The sequence below is a fragment of the Cherax quadricarinatus genome, chromosome 18 (genome assembly GCF_038502225.1).
Source record: "Cherax quadricarinatus isolate ZL_2023a chromosome 18, ASM3850222v1, whole genome shotgun sequence".
Classification (NCBI taxonomy): Eukaryota; Metazoa; Arthropoda; class Malacostraca; order Decapoda; family Parastacidae; genus Cherax; species Cherax quadricarinatus.
In genome coordinates, this window is record NC_091309.1 from 6,092,963 (window position 1) to 6,108,325 (window position 15,363).

Sequence of the window (15,363 nt, forward strand, 5' to 3'; positions counted from 1 at the left end):
TATAATAAAAAAGAAGCGCTAAACCTACAAGGGTCATACAGCGCAATCATAATAAAGAGGAACAAAAAATATACTGTGAGTTTTATGTTAATATACAGTTACCAAACACATGATGTCGAGGGTAAAATTATAATTATAATAAAATTATTATGTAAATTATTATTTGAGATTACCTGCATGAGGTTTACAGGGTATTATCTGAATTATTACGTGCAAGTAATTTGGGTGAGGTAAGTGGGACTTAGTCACAGTATGTCGCAGAACTGTAACTCCCTCGATCCCCACTACATCACCACACTCACAAAAAGCTAGATCTGACATTAAATTAATAATAACAAATAACAAAAAAAGGCACAATACCGTGACTGGAGCGCTACACAAATAACCAGCACACAGAAGACAAGGAGTTTACGACGACGTTTCGGTCCGACTTGGACCATTTACAAAGTCACACTAATGTTTAATTACAATATTAAACATTAATACCAATAATGGTTAATTATGAAATAATGTGGACTGTATATGATTGGGCTTGCTGGGTACACAGAATATAATTATTGTACATGAATTATAATGATGTTATTAAAAAGAAATGCGTATTACCACTTACCATTTAATTACTGTAGTTGGATCACACCACAATGCCTACCTAACATATAGAAACCTACACTGGCCAGCGAGAATTCTAAATGAAAAGCCAATGGCGTACTTCCCTGTGTGTGATGGCGTAGTCACCTTATTTTTCATCATCCACACGTAATTCTGGAAGTCCTGCAAATTTCTTGTCCAAGTTCTTCAGCGGGAATGGGTCAGCAATTTCTAAATTACGAAGCTCGATACACACCAGCTGAACTTCAATGATGCCTGATTAAATTACACAACTAACAAACCAGTGTTCACACATTCAATTCACTATGGTGGGGCCCCTGCGACATCAGTCCCTGGTTGTTACACATTACCCCCGCACTTGAAATTTCTTGAAAGGTCAAATCAGCATCACATTTTAATACACAATTATATTATTCAAATTTACACATGCTGAATTTAGGAAAATTCAAAATTTTCCACAAATTATATTCTACCCTGGAACTGGAAGGCAAGTACAGGGAAGAATGGTGCTATTGAAGGCCCTTCACAACGCAAATGCAGTGCTTTTTCAGGAGCCATGCAATGAGGAAAATGAAATGCGGGTGAACCTAAGCACATGTCCAAGAGAGGCGGAAGTAAGCCAGAAGTCCACCATGTGGTTAATAGTGCCACGTCAGGGAAAGTAATTTAACAATAGATGAAAGCAACAGATAAGTCTCTAAGCATCGCAAACATGGTAGTTAACAGTAAAATATATTATAATAATTAAGCGCTAAGCCCATAAGGGTCATACAGTTCTGATGGTAAAATATATTATAATCAAAAGGAAGTGCTAAACCTACCAGGGTCATACAGCGCTGCAGGGTAGGAATTGATGCAGGATTTAAGAATAAAGAAAGGTGGAGATGGCAATAAAGGTAAAGTTGGGAGGGACTGCGAGGAGTGATAAAGGAAGGATTATCAAAGTCTACATAACAAATCAGTTGGTATCAAAAAGTCGAAGAGGAAGTCATTGTCGAAGGTGGGGCCGTCAGCGAGGAGGGCAAATAAAGTAAGGGTGTTAGAGCTGTGACGACGTCGGAGAAAAATTCTGTGGCTGTCTCCCGCCGAGACTGGGTAACTGACAAAAACTTCGGCCATCACACTGCCTTACCCGAGGCATGCCAACATTATTCAATTCAATTCAGTTCAAGTTTATTCTCTATAAGGGTTACAATGTGGGGTTTACAGGTTTTGGGTATTGTGTGGTTTACATGTTATAAAATACTAATTACAGAGGGGGCCACTAGGACACCTAGCATGGCTAGGCATTTCGAGCAGACTTAGATTAATTCTTAACATTAAATCCTTACAGATTATGGTATTAAAGCTATGTGACTACATCATAATTTGTGAGTTTAGCAATGTGAATGCTTTTGTTTTGGCACAATAAATGGAGTATCATAGGCAAACTTATGACTAGTTAGGATTTATCATTTTAAGATTAAGATGAGTATTTCTGGGTTTATAGTCAGTGGGTGAGTGAGTGTAATTTTGAACCACCAGGTGGTTATCATGTAGTTAGTTGTCGGGGTGGATCAGGGAGATAAGATGTTTTCTAACTGTAGTTTTGAAAGTGATGAATGTGTCTGCAGTTCTAGAGTTTTCAGGTAGGGTGTTCCAGATTTTAGGTCCTTTGAAATACATTGATTTTTTGCAATATCCCCATCCCTCCTTCAAGCTTCATTTTCCAAGATTATTATATTTAAAGCAGTACAAATTATATTCATGGTCGGGAATGGCTAAACCCTTAGGGTCATTCAGCGCATGAGGGAATGAAAGGCATTCAGACTCGGTTCAAGGAATCAAGCAGTACATGTTTAAATTTTCAGTTTAATAATCAAATTCGTTAGTGCTCCACAAGAGTATATACCTGGAGAGTTCCGAGGATCAACTCCCCCATGGCCCAGTCCATGACCAGGCCCCGCGGTTGATCAGGGCATGATCATCCAGGCTGTTTAAGGCTGGCTGCACGCAAACCAACATATGAACCACAGCCCTACCAGTCAGGAACTACCTCTCCAGCTCCATCTTTATTATTGTACTCAAAAAGAGCGCTAAACCGACAACCCCCTTTTTATTATATATTATTATACAGCGCTTTTTGGGGGGGGGTGGAAGGTATTCGGGGAACTGGAACATAGATCCAATTCCCTAGATCAAGATTATTTTATTATTATTATAATCAAGGGGGAAGCGCTAAACCCGGAGGCCCTAGATCAAGAACCTCTCACTAGCGTCGAGGAACCTCCCTCGAGGGGATAATAATAATAGGGGATCGCTAAACCCGTAGTATTATACAGCGCCTGTGGGAGGAAGGGTTGGAAGGTATTCAGGCTTAATTCATGGAACTGGAGCAAATCCAATTCCCTATTATTATTATAATCAAGGGGAAGCGCTAAACCCATAGGATTATATAGCACCTGTGGATGGATGTGGAAGGCATTCAGGTTTAATTCGGGGGACTAGAGCACAGATCCAATTCCCTAGATCAAGAGCCCCTCACCAATGTCAAGGAACCTCCTTTGAGGGGAGCTCCCTCTTGAAAACAGCCAGGGGCCTATTGGTAATCCCCCCTTATTTATGCTGGGAGGCAGTTGAACAGTTTTGGGCCCCTGACACTTACTGTATTGTCTCAAAGTACTCATGGTACCCCTGCTTTTTACTGGGGAATGTTGCACCGTCTGTCGAGTCTTTTGCTTTCGTAGGGAGTGATTTCTGTGCGAAGATTTGGGAATAATCCCTCTTAAGATTTTCCAAGTGTATATGTCTTCTCATGCATCTTTCTCGCCTGCTTTCCAAGGAGTACAGGTCAAGTGACTTAACCGTTCCCAGTAATTTAGGTGCCTTGTTGTACTTATATGTGCAGTGAATTATTATAATCATAAGCACTAAACTCATACGTACAGTGAAAGTTCTCTGTATATTCTCCAGGTCTGTAATTTCACCTGTCTTGAAAGGGATATGTTCAAAATATTTCAAAAACAAAACTGGCAAATTGGAGCCTATAAAGGCCACCAAAAATGTCAATCTTCCTCCGAACAGATCACACCAGCATTGTTTGACGATCTAATATGGCATTTTCTGCTGCTTTTATTACATTCATGGGGAGAGTGCTAAACTGTGTGGTCCATAAAATGACTAGGGCAATGTTAGGCAATCAGGTTTGATCCAAGGGAGTATTAGTCCAATTTCCTGGATCAAGAGCCCCTCACTGGCAGGTAATTTTCATCTATTAGCCGAAAACCAATATTGCATTTTTTTAAATTAACAAATTAAAACCTACACACTCCAAAGTCAATCCAAAACTTTCAATAGGCATTCCCCAGTTATTGTAAGACAACCAACATTTCCAATTTTTTAATCATTAGTAAATTAGCAAATATATATCCTGAACCTATAGTGGATCATTCCCTAGATTATATCATTATCATGGAGAAGCGCTAAACCCGTAGGATTATACAGCACCTGTGGGGGGATAGAAGGTATTCAGGCTTAATTCAGGGAACTGATTATTATAATCAAGGGTGAGCGCTAAACCTATAGGATTATGCAGTGCCTGGGGGGAAGAATGTGGAAGGTATTCAGGCTTAATTCAGGGAACCGGAGGACAGATCCAATTCCCAAGCTCAAGAGCCCCTTACCAGCATCAAGGAACCTTCCTTGAGGGGTAGATTATATCAGCCTTTGACATTTGAAGTTGTTCAGTAGAGCAGTGGGGGCGCACTGACATCTTAAACCCTAGTGGATCTCTCTCAGCCCAGAAGTTCTCATTAGGATCAAGTCTGGGGAATTTCCTGGTTAGTCATCGAAGATGGACACCTCATAGTCATGAAGTCACTTTACAACAGATTTCACACTGCATGAAAGATTCAAGCAAATGCTTGCAGAGCAATTCTTGGAATGTTATTACAGTCAGCCTTTCCCTGGACATACTTTTGATGTGGGCACATCAACACCATCCCAAGAAACAAACACAACCAGATCATTACTGAATCGCACACTTCGACGGCTTCCTCTATATCCTTTATTTGATGGCCTGCTATATGTAATTATGTGATCCAATGATCTGTCCAGTGGTCTCATATCAGTGACTTACTCCTGCCCATATTAAATTGTCTACAGTTAAAAATGTTCAGCACACTCAGCACTCAAGACCACATGGCAAAGGAACAGCACACACACAAATCTGTCCACCACACAAGCCTAGAAGGCACTTGGGATGCAGCCAGTAGTCTTATAATAATAGTCTTTATTTCTACAAGCACAAGATACGACTTCTGCAGGCCTAGCCGACTCCAATTATCATCATCAAAGAGCACTAAAACTATAAGGGTCATACAGTGTAGAACTGACATCAATGACATACTATATATAAAGTTCCTGGTTATGCAGAGCATTTTGGGCAATTAGGTTAATTTTGTCCCCAGGATGCAACCCACACCAGTCAACTAACACCCAGGTACCTGTTTACTTCTAGGTGAACAGAAACAGCAGATGTATTAAGGAAATGCCTAATGTTTCCACCCTTACTAGGGGATCAAACCATGGACACTTATTATGTGAGCTGAGTGCGCTACCAACCAAGCTACGAAATCCTGAGCTGCCCTGCTACGAGTTGAGGGGCAACTCATAGCGAGTCGAAGAACCTAACAGGACAGGGTATTACTATTGTCAGTATGGTATGCCTCGGCACACGTACATGTTTACATATAAACAAGCATACATAAATATGCATACACACACACACACACATATATATATATATATATATATATATATATATATATATATATATATATATATATATATATATATATATATATATATATATATATATATGCAATAAGATCACAGTAAACAGGTGATTTCAAAATATGCAAAACAACCACTCTGAAAGAATAGAGAAATTCCAAGCGCTTTCGTGACTACTCACATTATCAAGGAACTATGAAAGTAAAGCATCCAAGGAAGCTATATAAGGGGTCTGGCCAGCACCTCACTATCAGATCCCACAACGGTTAAACACCTGACACGAGCCGACCCAACTTGGATAGGTCCTTTGCAGAACTCACCCACAAACTATTCTACCCAAGAAAATTTAAAAATTATTATTTGTCCAGTGTATTATTAAATTCTTCCCAAATTCTATTAATTATAAATGGATCTAATTTATATAAACCAAAGGAAATATTCATATTATTGTCAAAACTGCTTTTTATGAAACAAGATTCAATTATATTCCTGTCGACCATGGACTTGCTTGATACTACTTTCTCAACATTTTGAAAATCAATTGGATGGTTATTCATGTTATTCATGTAAGAGATTTTAACCATCCAATTGATTTTCAAAAAGTTGATTATTATTATTATTATTATAATCAAGGGGGAAGCGCTAAACCCGGAGGATTATACAGCGCCTGGGGGGGGGAATGTGGAAGGCATTCAGGCTTAATTCGGGGAACTGGAGCACAGATCCAATTCCCTAAATCAAGAGCCCCTCACCAACATCAAGGAACCTTCCTTGAGGGGTTCATTATTATTATAATCAAAAAGAAGCGCTAAGCCACAAGGGCTATACAGCAGATCCATTTATAATTAATAGAATTTGGGAAGAATTTAATAATACACTGGACAAATAATAATTTTTAAATTTTCTTGGGTAGAATAGTTTGTGGGTGAGTTGTGCAAAGGACCTATCCAAGTTGGGTCGGCTCGTGTCAGGTGTTTAACCGTTGTGGGATCTGATAGTGAGGTGCTGGCCAGACCCCTTATATAGCTTCCTTGGATGCTTTACTTTCATAGTTCCTTGATAATGTGAGTAGTCACGAAAGCGCTTGGAATTTCTCTATTCTTTCAGAGTGGTTGTTTTGCATATATATATATATATATATATATATATATATATATATATATATATATATATATATATATATATATATATATATATATATATATATATATATATATATATATATATATATATATATATATATATATATATATATATATATATATATATATATATATATATAGTATAAACCTTGGTAATAAATACCGACAAGTTGGTTTAGAAAGACACGTAAGCAAACACTATAACATATTTATTAGAAAACGTTTCGGTCCTGGGACCTTGATCACTTCTAACATACAGAGGTAGAAAGACATTATATATATAGGCGGAGAGTGAGATGTGACGCACGTGACCTGAGGAATGTCATAAGAACAGGAAGAAATCCAAATATTCCTCCTTGAAGCCTTTTTATCCACTTCTCCGAGGCTATGGGTCCCACAATTTACACCAGAGGTGGACCCCATCATATATAAATATATATATATATATATATATATATATATATATATATATATATATATATATATATATATATATTATATAAATATATATATATATAATTTATTATTTTTATTAACACACTGGCCGATTCCCACCAAGGCAGGGTGGCCCGAAAAAGAAAAACTTTCACCATCATTCACTCCATCACTGTCTTGCCAGAAGGGTGCTTTACACTACAGTTTTTAAACTGCAACATTAACACTCCTCCTTCAGAGTGCAGACACTGTACTTCCCATCTCCAGGACTCAAGTCCGACCTGCCGGTTTTCCTGAATCCCTTCATAAATGTTACTTTGCTCACACTCCAACAGCACGTCAAGTATTAAAAACCATTTGTCTCCATTCACTCCTATCAAACATGCTCACACATGCCTGCTGGAAGTCCAAGCTCCTCGCACACAAAGCCTCCTTTACCCCCTCCCTCCAACCTTTCCTAGGCCGACCCCTACCCTGCCTTCCTTCCACTACAGACTGATACACTCTTGAAAGTCATTCTTTTTCGCTCCATTCTCTCTACATGTCCGAACCACCTCAACAACTCTTCCTCAGCCCTCTGGACAACAGTTTTGGTAATCCTGCACCTCCTCCTAACTTCCAAACTACGAATTCTCTGCATTATATTCACATCACACATTGCCCTCTGACATGACATCTCCACTGCCTCCAGCCTTCTCCTCGCTGCAACATTCATCACCCATGCTTCACATCCATATAAGAGCGTTGGTAAAACTATACTCTCATACATTCCCCTCTTTGCCTCCAAGGACAAAGTTCTTTGTCTCCACAGACTCCTAAGTGCACTGCTCACCCTTTTCCCCTCATCAATTCTATGATTCACCTCATCTTTCATAGACCCATCATACCCACAGATGTATGTGTGTCCATATATATATACTATATATATATATATATATATATATATATATATATATATATATATATATATATATATATATATATATATATATGTATATGTATATACACACATGTATATACACATATATAATATACAGTGGACCCTCGACCAGCGATGGCATCGATTAACGATAAATCTGACTAGCGATACATTTTATCGCAAAAATTTTGCCTCGATTAGCGCTAAAAAACTCGACCAACACTATTCATTCCGTCTGAGACGCGTCCACTTCTAGCCAGTGTTTACAAGCCAGCCAGCCACCGTGGTCGCTTCCAAGCATACAATCGGAACATTTCATATTATCACAGCCTTTTTAGTGATTGCACCTGCAAAATAAGTCACCATGGGCCCCAAGAAAGCTTCTAGTGCCAACCCTACAGCAAAAAGAGTGAGAATTACTATGGATATGAAGAAAGAGATCATTGCTAAGTATGAAAGTGGAGTGCATGTCTCCGAGCTGGCCAGGCTGTACACAAAACCCCAATCAACCATCGCTACTACTGTGGCCAAGAAAACGACAATCAAGGATTAAATATTATGTTCAATAAAACGTTGTGTAGTTTTAAAAATAGGTTAGATAAATACATGAGTGGGTGTGGGTGGGTGTGAGTTGGACCTGACTAGCTTGTGCTACTAGGTCTGATGCCGTGCTCCTTCCTTAAGTGGAAGTGACCTGACTAGGTGGGTCATTGGTCTAAGCCGAGGGGTGACATGGACCTGCTTCGCATGGGCCAGTAGGCCTGCTACAGTGTTCCTTCTTTCTTATGTTCTTAAGTATGTGTCAGTATGAGGATTTATGAAATAATATTGTAAAGTTCAGAGGATATTATTTTTTCTATATTATAGATGATTTGATAAATGTGAAATCTGCATCATTAACCCTGTTACAACACTGGATCAATGATGTTAGGCACTGCAAAATAGCAAGGGATTGACTTGTACCCAGGAAGAAGCAGAGGAAAGACAGCATATCAGTTAGCTATATGTAGATATTGGTCATGCCAGACTTGCAGACATGAGAGACATCTGCAAATCACCAACATTCCACTGACTTGTTTGAACCCTTCTATAATTGTGATACTTACTGATGAGCCTACATTTCTCTCTTAAATTTAATGATGAGAATGTGTCATCCTATCAAAATTAGTATTGTAAAGGTGTCACATACTGAAACTATATACAGAGAACCCATATGGTAGAAAAGGAATTTTTGTGAATTGCATCCCTAAATAAACTGTATAAACTTCAGGTATGAATTTTTCATACTAGTGTATGGTTTGTCTTCAAGCTATAAATTATTCACAGGTAAAGTGCTCATGATTTTTTGTGTGTTTAGCACATCCATGAGGTTGTGGAAAAAACTTTACAAGATTTGAGTGCTTTATTTGTGACATATATTTCAGCGGCCTCATATCAGCAAGGATCTGTGAATTAGCCCTCGTGAATGCTAAACACACTGGGGTCACTATAGAAATCTTCACATTGCTCAGCACTGGTAGGCTACACTAGGTGGAGCTGAATATGACTTCCTGAACCAAGTGTAGGTGGCTTATATCACAGTTCACACTAATGATACTTACCCATTCCAAGATTCTTTCAGAACCTGGCTTCCTCCTCTTATAACAGGGACCGATTTGGAATGGGACACGCAAAAAAAAAAAGTCATCGATGGAATTCACCATCACGTTTCCTTACACCTGTTGTCCTGTTCACCTAGCAGCAAATAGGTACCTGGGTGTTAGTCGACTGGTGTGGGTCGCATCCTGGGGGACAAGATTAAGGACCCCAATGGAAATAAGTTAGACAGTCCTCGATGACGCACTGACTTTCTTGGGTTATCCTGGGTGGCTAACCCTCCGGGGTTAAAACTCCGAACGAAATCTTATCTTATCTTATCTCTTAAGGAAGCTGTTCTTGCCAAAGGTGCAACTATGTTTTCGAAACTGAGATCGCAAGTGATAGAAGATGTTGAGAGACTGTTATTGGTATGGATAAACGAAAAACAGATAGCAGGAGATAGCAATTCTCAAGCGATCATATGTGAAAAGGCTAGGAAGTTGCATGACGATTTAATTAGAAAAATGCCAGCAACTAGTGGTGATGTGAGTGAATTTAAGGCCAGCAAAGGTTGGTTTGAGAGATTTAAGAATCGTAGTGGCATACATAGTGTGATAAGGCATGGTGAGGCTGCCAGTTTGGACCAAAAAGCAGCTGAAAAATATGTGCAGGAATTCAAGGAGTACATAGACAGTGAAGGACTGAAACCTGAACAAGTGTTTTATGGTGACACTGACAATGTTGTGAAACACTTTAGGAATGTCATAAAGAACGGGAGGTACAGGCCTCTATGGGCAGATACGTTGTGCGACAGAGGTCCAGTGACTCTCAAGCTGGTCCTAGTGGCATTAAAAGAAGAAGGGAAGTAACCCCAAAAAAGGACTTGCCACCTCAAGTCCTAATGGAAGGGGATTCCCCTTCTAAACACTAAGACCATCAACACACTCCCCTCTTCCCATCCCATCAATCATCACCAGATCTTCAATAAAGGTAAGTGTCATGTAACTGTGCATGTCTTCTTCAGTTTGTGTGTATTAAAATTAATATTTCATGTGTTAAAATTTTTTTTTTTAATACTTTTGGGTGTCTTGCACGGATTAATTTGATTTCCATTATTTCTTATGGGGAAAATTAACTTGACTAACGATTATTCTGACTAACGATGAGCTCTCAGGAACAGATTAATAGCGTTAGTCGAGGGTCCACTGTATATATATATATATATATATATATGGACCCACATACATCTGTGGTCATACACAAATGCGTATGCATATATATACATACACATAGCAAACACATAAATGATCATACATTCATTCCCAATTTTTTTATTTTTTGCATCATAATTTTGTGACTGCCCTGTACTCTTCCTATTGCTTCCATTGCACCTTCCATGTAGCACCTGGGGCATTCAGGTTTGATCCAAGGGGAGAAGGTTTCATTCCTTGGATCATGAGCCCCTCACCAGCATCAAGGCTGAGGGGTCATACTGTACAGCGACCAAAATGCATTCTTTACGACTGAGGTTTTTTCTTGTCTTTGTCCATGTTACAGTAATAAGAAATCCTCCTTATCTCTCTTTATAACCTTGTATTGTATGTCATGTCTCCTTTTCCTTCCTACCAGTCAACAGTAGTTTAGCATTTTTAACTTTTCTTCACATCTCCATCTCTTTTAGTGCTGGGAGCTATTTTGTAGCTCATCTTTTAATTTTTTATGTATAATCAGTGAGCTTTTTCAGGTCCAGGTACCACACCATTTCTGTGCATTCTAATTTTGGGTTAGTATACAGTATGTTATTAACAGCTGATTACTATCCCTTATCTATATATACTTTTGACTGGTTCTGAGTTTTCCTACTCCTGCCCTGGATCGGGTTGTCTGGTGCTCTTGCCTGGTCATCCAGGCTATTGCTGGTGGTGGTGCACTGGCCACATATCCAGAACAGCCTGGTGACTTATAGTTTGCCAGTGTAGCATAAGAGTATTTTACTTATGATCTTCCATTGACAATCTTTCATTAGTGATGATTGTTACATCTTTCTGTATCAAAAGTTGAATTTGGTAATGTGATTTTGAAACTGTGGCATACATGACTGCAATCCATATCCCTGGAATAAAGAGGAAATGTTGGCTTTGCCCTAGGTTCAATGGTCAGAACATTTGGGTCACAACTGAGGTTCTGATTTTCAGGCTGGGATAGAAATATGGTAAAAATTTCCTTACAACCACTACCCAAATTCATGTAGCACTAAGTAGGGGCCCAACTGGGTGTTTCTTGAAAAATTTTGTTTGGTCTAAGGCTTGGCAGATGAGGCTTGACTTTGTTACGATTCTTCTAAACATTAGCCTACTCCTAGTTTACATGAAAAAAAAAATGGCTACTTTTGTTATAGTAATCATGGGATAGATAAGCCTTCCTTAGATTCCATAGTGAAGCTCCAGCAATGGCAATGGTTGAATTGCTTGAAATATAGTTTTGCCCTCAAATGAACATAGCACTTGACATACAACCACAGCCACCTACATGAAAGAAAGCTTGACTTGCTTAACTGTAATGTGGAAATTAAACTTGGATGAGATGGTAGTGATCATCAATGGCTACAGCACTTGTGCTCAATAAAAAAAAAAGGGACAAATTACTGGGTGATGTATTAAATTTTAAAAATACATACAGTACACTGATAAATTATTAATTTTAGTACTGTTTTTACACTGTATATCACATGAAGAAGTGACGAATATGTTTGCTTAATCTTTAAAATGTGGCCTTCAACCAAAATCAACAAAAAATTATTACATCTAGTTTACCTTAGCAATAGCTGATCATATACATATGAAACCTGCAGAAGCTGTTACTAGATGACCATGTAGAGGATAGTCATTGTATTATACATTATGAAAGATACAAAATATTACACCTTTAGATTATGGGATAGAGAAAAAAATTTAAAACAAAAATGATGAGGCTCCCATTAGATAAATTTTACCCATTCTTGTAAGGATATGCACATTTTCCAACTAGTATGATTTTACCACAAGATAAAGTGAGAGAAAATTATAGTTTAAAGATAATGGTGAATTCCATCGATGACTTTTTTTTTTGCGTGTCCCATTCCAGATCGGTCCCTGTTATAAGAGGAGGAAGCCAGGTTCTGAAAGAATCTTGGAATGGGTAAGTATCATTAGTGTGAACTGTGATATAAGCCACCTCCACTTGGTTCAGGAAGTCATATTCAGCTCCACCTAGTGTAGCCTACCAGTGCTGAGCAATGTGAAGATTTCTATAGTGACCCCAGTGTGTTTAGCATTCACGAGGGCCAATTCACAGATCCTTGCTGATATGAGGCCGCTGAAATATATGTCACAAATAAAGCACTCAAATCTTGTAAAGTTTTTTCCACAACCTCATGGATGTGCTAAACACAAAAAATCATGAGCACTTTACCTGTGAATAATTTATAGCTTGAAGACAAACCATACACTAGTATGAAAAATTCATACCTGAAGTTTATACAGTTTATTTAGGGATGCAATTCACAAAAATTCCTTTTCTACCATATGGGTTCTCTGTATATAGTTTCAGTATGTGACACCTTTACAATACTAATTTTGATAGGATGACACATTCTCATCATTAAATTTAAGAGAGAAATGTAGGCTCATCAGTAAGTACCACAATTATAGAAGGGTTCAAACAAGTCAGTGGAATGTGGGTGATTTGCAGATGTCTCTCATGTCTGCAAGTCTGGCATGACCAATATCTACATATAGCTAACTGATATGCTGTCTTTCCTCTGCTTCTTCCTGGGTACAAGTCAATCCCTTGCTATTTTGCAGTGCCTAACATCATTGATCCAGTGTTGTAACAGGGTTAATGATGCAGATTTCACATTCATCAAATCATCTATAATATAGAAAAAATAATATCCTCTGAACTTTACAATATTATTTCATAAATCCTCATACCGACACATACATAAGAACATAAGAAAGAAGGAACACTGTAGCAGGCCTACTGGCCCATGCGAAGCAGGTCCATGTCACCCCTCGGCTTAGACCAATGACCCACCTAGTCAGTTCACTTCCACTTAACCCTTTGAGGGTTTTCGTCGTACTAGTACGTCTTACGCGTAGGGGTTTTTGACGTACTAGTACTCATAAATTCTAGCGGCCTCAAATCTAGTGGGAGAAAGCTGGTAGGCCTTCATATGAAAGAATGGGTCTATGTGGTCAGTGTGCACAGTATAAAAAAAATCCTGCAGCACACAGTGCATAATGAGAAAAAAAAAACTTTGACCATTTTTTTTAATAAATCAGCGAATTTGCAGTGTATTTTCGTATGGTATTTATTGTTGTATTCTAGTTTTCTTGGTCTCATTTTATAGAATGGAAGACATATTACAGAAATTGAGATGATTTTGACTGGTTTTACAAAGAAAGGTGCCTTGAAATTGAGCTCAAAGTAGCAGAAATGTTCGATTTTTACCAAACTTCAAAAGTAAACAAATCGTGCCAAGCGTCCAATACACGTCAACTGGTGAGTCTAATATTCTTTCACAAGTGCACCAATAATATTTATACCATTTTTTACACTAATGCAGTAGTCTGCATAACAGTAAATCTTATATTTTTTGTGAAAATAAAAATTCAAAGTGGAAAGCAAAAGAATAAGAGGGGCCTTGAGACGTGACTAATGACTAGAGGAAATGTCATTTTAGTGCCAGGAATGTCTATCTTGTTTATTCTGGACCCTATTCGGAAATTGGCATCTTTTGAAATTTGTGTGAAATTGGCAAAATTGCTAAATTCTGACCACTGTACTGGATAGTTGAACTTCATAAATGAGTGGTTTCTTGCACCCATTCGATAGAAAAAATGGAGTTCTAGTGAAATATTCATGTTTTTGTCGACTAGTACAGTGAAATTGGCCGAAAATGGGGCTCAAAGTGGGATAAAATCGCCGATGCGTAAACATCGCCGAGACCGCTAACTTTGCGAGAGCATAATTCTGTAAGTTTTCTATCAAATTTCAAACTTTTGGTGTCTTTATGATCGGGAAAAGATTCTCTATCTTTTCATAAGAGAAAATAATTTTTTTTTTTTTTAAATTTGGCCGACCCTGAGAACGAGTTTCGGAGAGGGCCTGTCGACCCTCAAAGGGTTAAGGAAGGAGCACGGCATCAGACCTAGTAGCACAAGCTAGTCAGGTCCAACTCACACCCACCCACACCCACTCATGTATTTATCTAACCTATTTTTAAAACTACACAACGTTTTCATTTCTATGATGGTACTCGGGAGTTTGTTCCACTCATCCACAACTCTGTTACCAAATCAGTGCTTTCCTCTATCCTTCCTGAATCTGAATTTTTCCAACTTGAAACCATTGCTGCGAGTCCTGTCTTGGCTGGAAATCTTCAGCATGCTATTTACACCCCCTTTATTTATTCCTGTTTGTCATTTATACACCTCTATCATATGCCCCGTAAGTCTATGCCTTTCTAGAGAGTGAAGATTCAAGGCCCCTCAGTCTACATATACAGTACTGAGTGAACCATACACTATGGGTTAAATTGCTGAGATAACACATTACAATGCTGGATACATACTGTATATTGCTAAAGAACTTGGGCGTCATGGTAAGCAGAAATTTGAAGATACACTTACAATATATAGTATCTACTTTGTATGTGGGTTATTTCAATAATAAACAATACTGCATACAGTACACAGTACTGATTGTAATTCCATCAAATACTTGCACCAGACAAATAACTTAGAAAGGCAAAATGTTTTCTGCAACAATTAATTACATTATTATTATTAATGCATTTAATGGAGGAGCACTAAACCCATATCCATCATAGAGTGAATGGGGGAAAAGGAGGCAATCAAGTTGTTT

General features: G+C 38.3%; 1 protein-coding gene across 6 annotated transcripts in view; it reads left to right on the forward strand.

Annotated features, from left to right (window-relative positions):
- LOC128689286 (uncharacterized) overlaps window positions 1-15,363 on the forward strand; it is a 32,083-nt gene that overhangs the window by 10,947 nt on the left and 5,773 nt on the right. For 2 of the 6 annotated variants that reach the window (XM_070086128.1, XM_053777422.2), the window contains one exon: window positions 12,580-12,633. The exons of the other annotated variants lie outside the window; for them this stretch is intronic. In XM_070086128.1, the coding sequence (XP_069942229.1) occupies window positions 12,630-12,633 (4 nt within the window). In that variant the 5' untranslated portion in view covers window positions 12,580-12,629. The remainder of the gene's footprint in view (window positions 1-12,579; window positions 12,634-15,363) is intronic. 6 annotated transcript variants of the gene reach the window in all.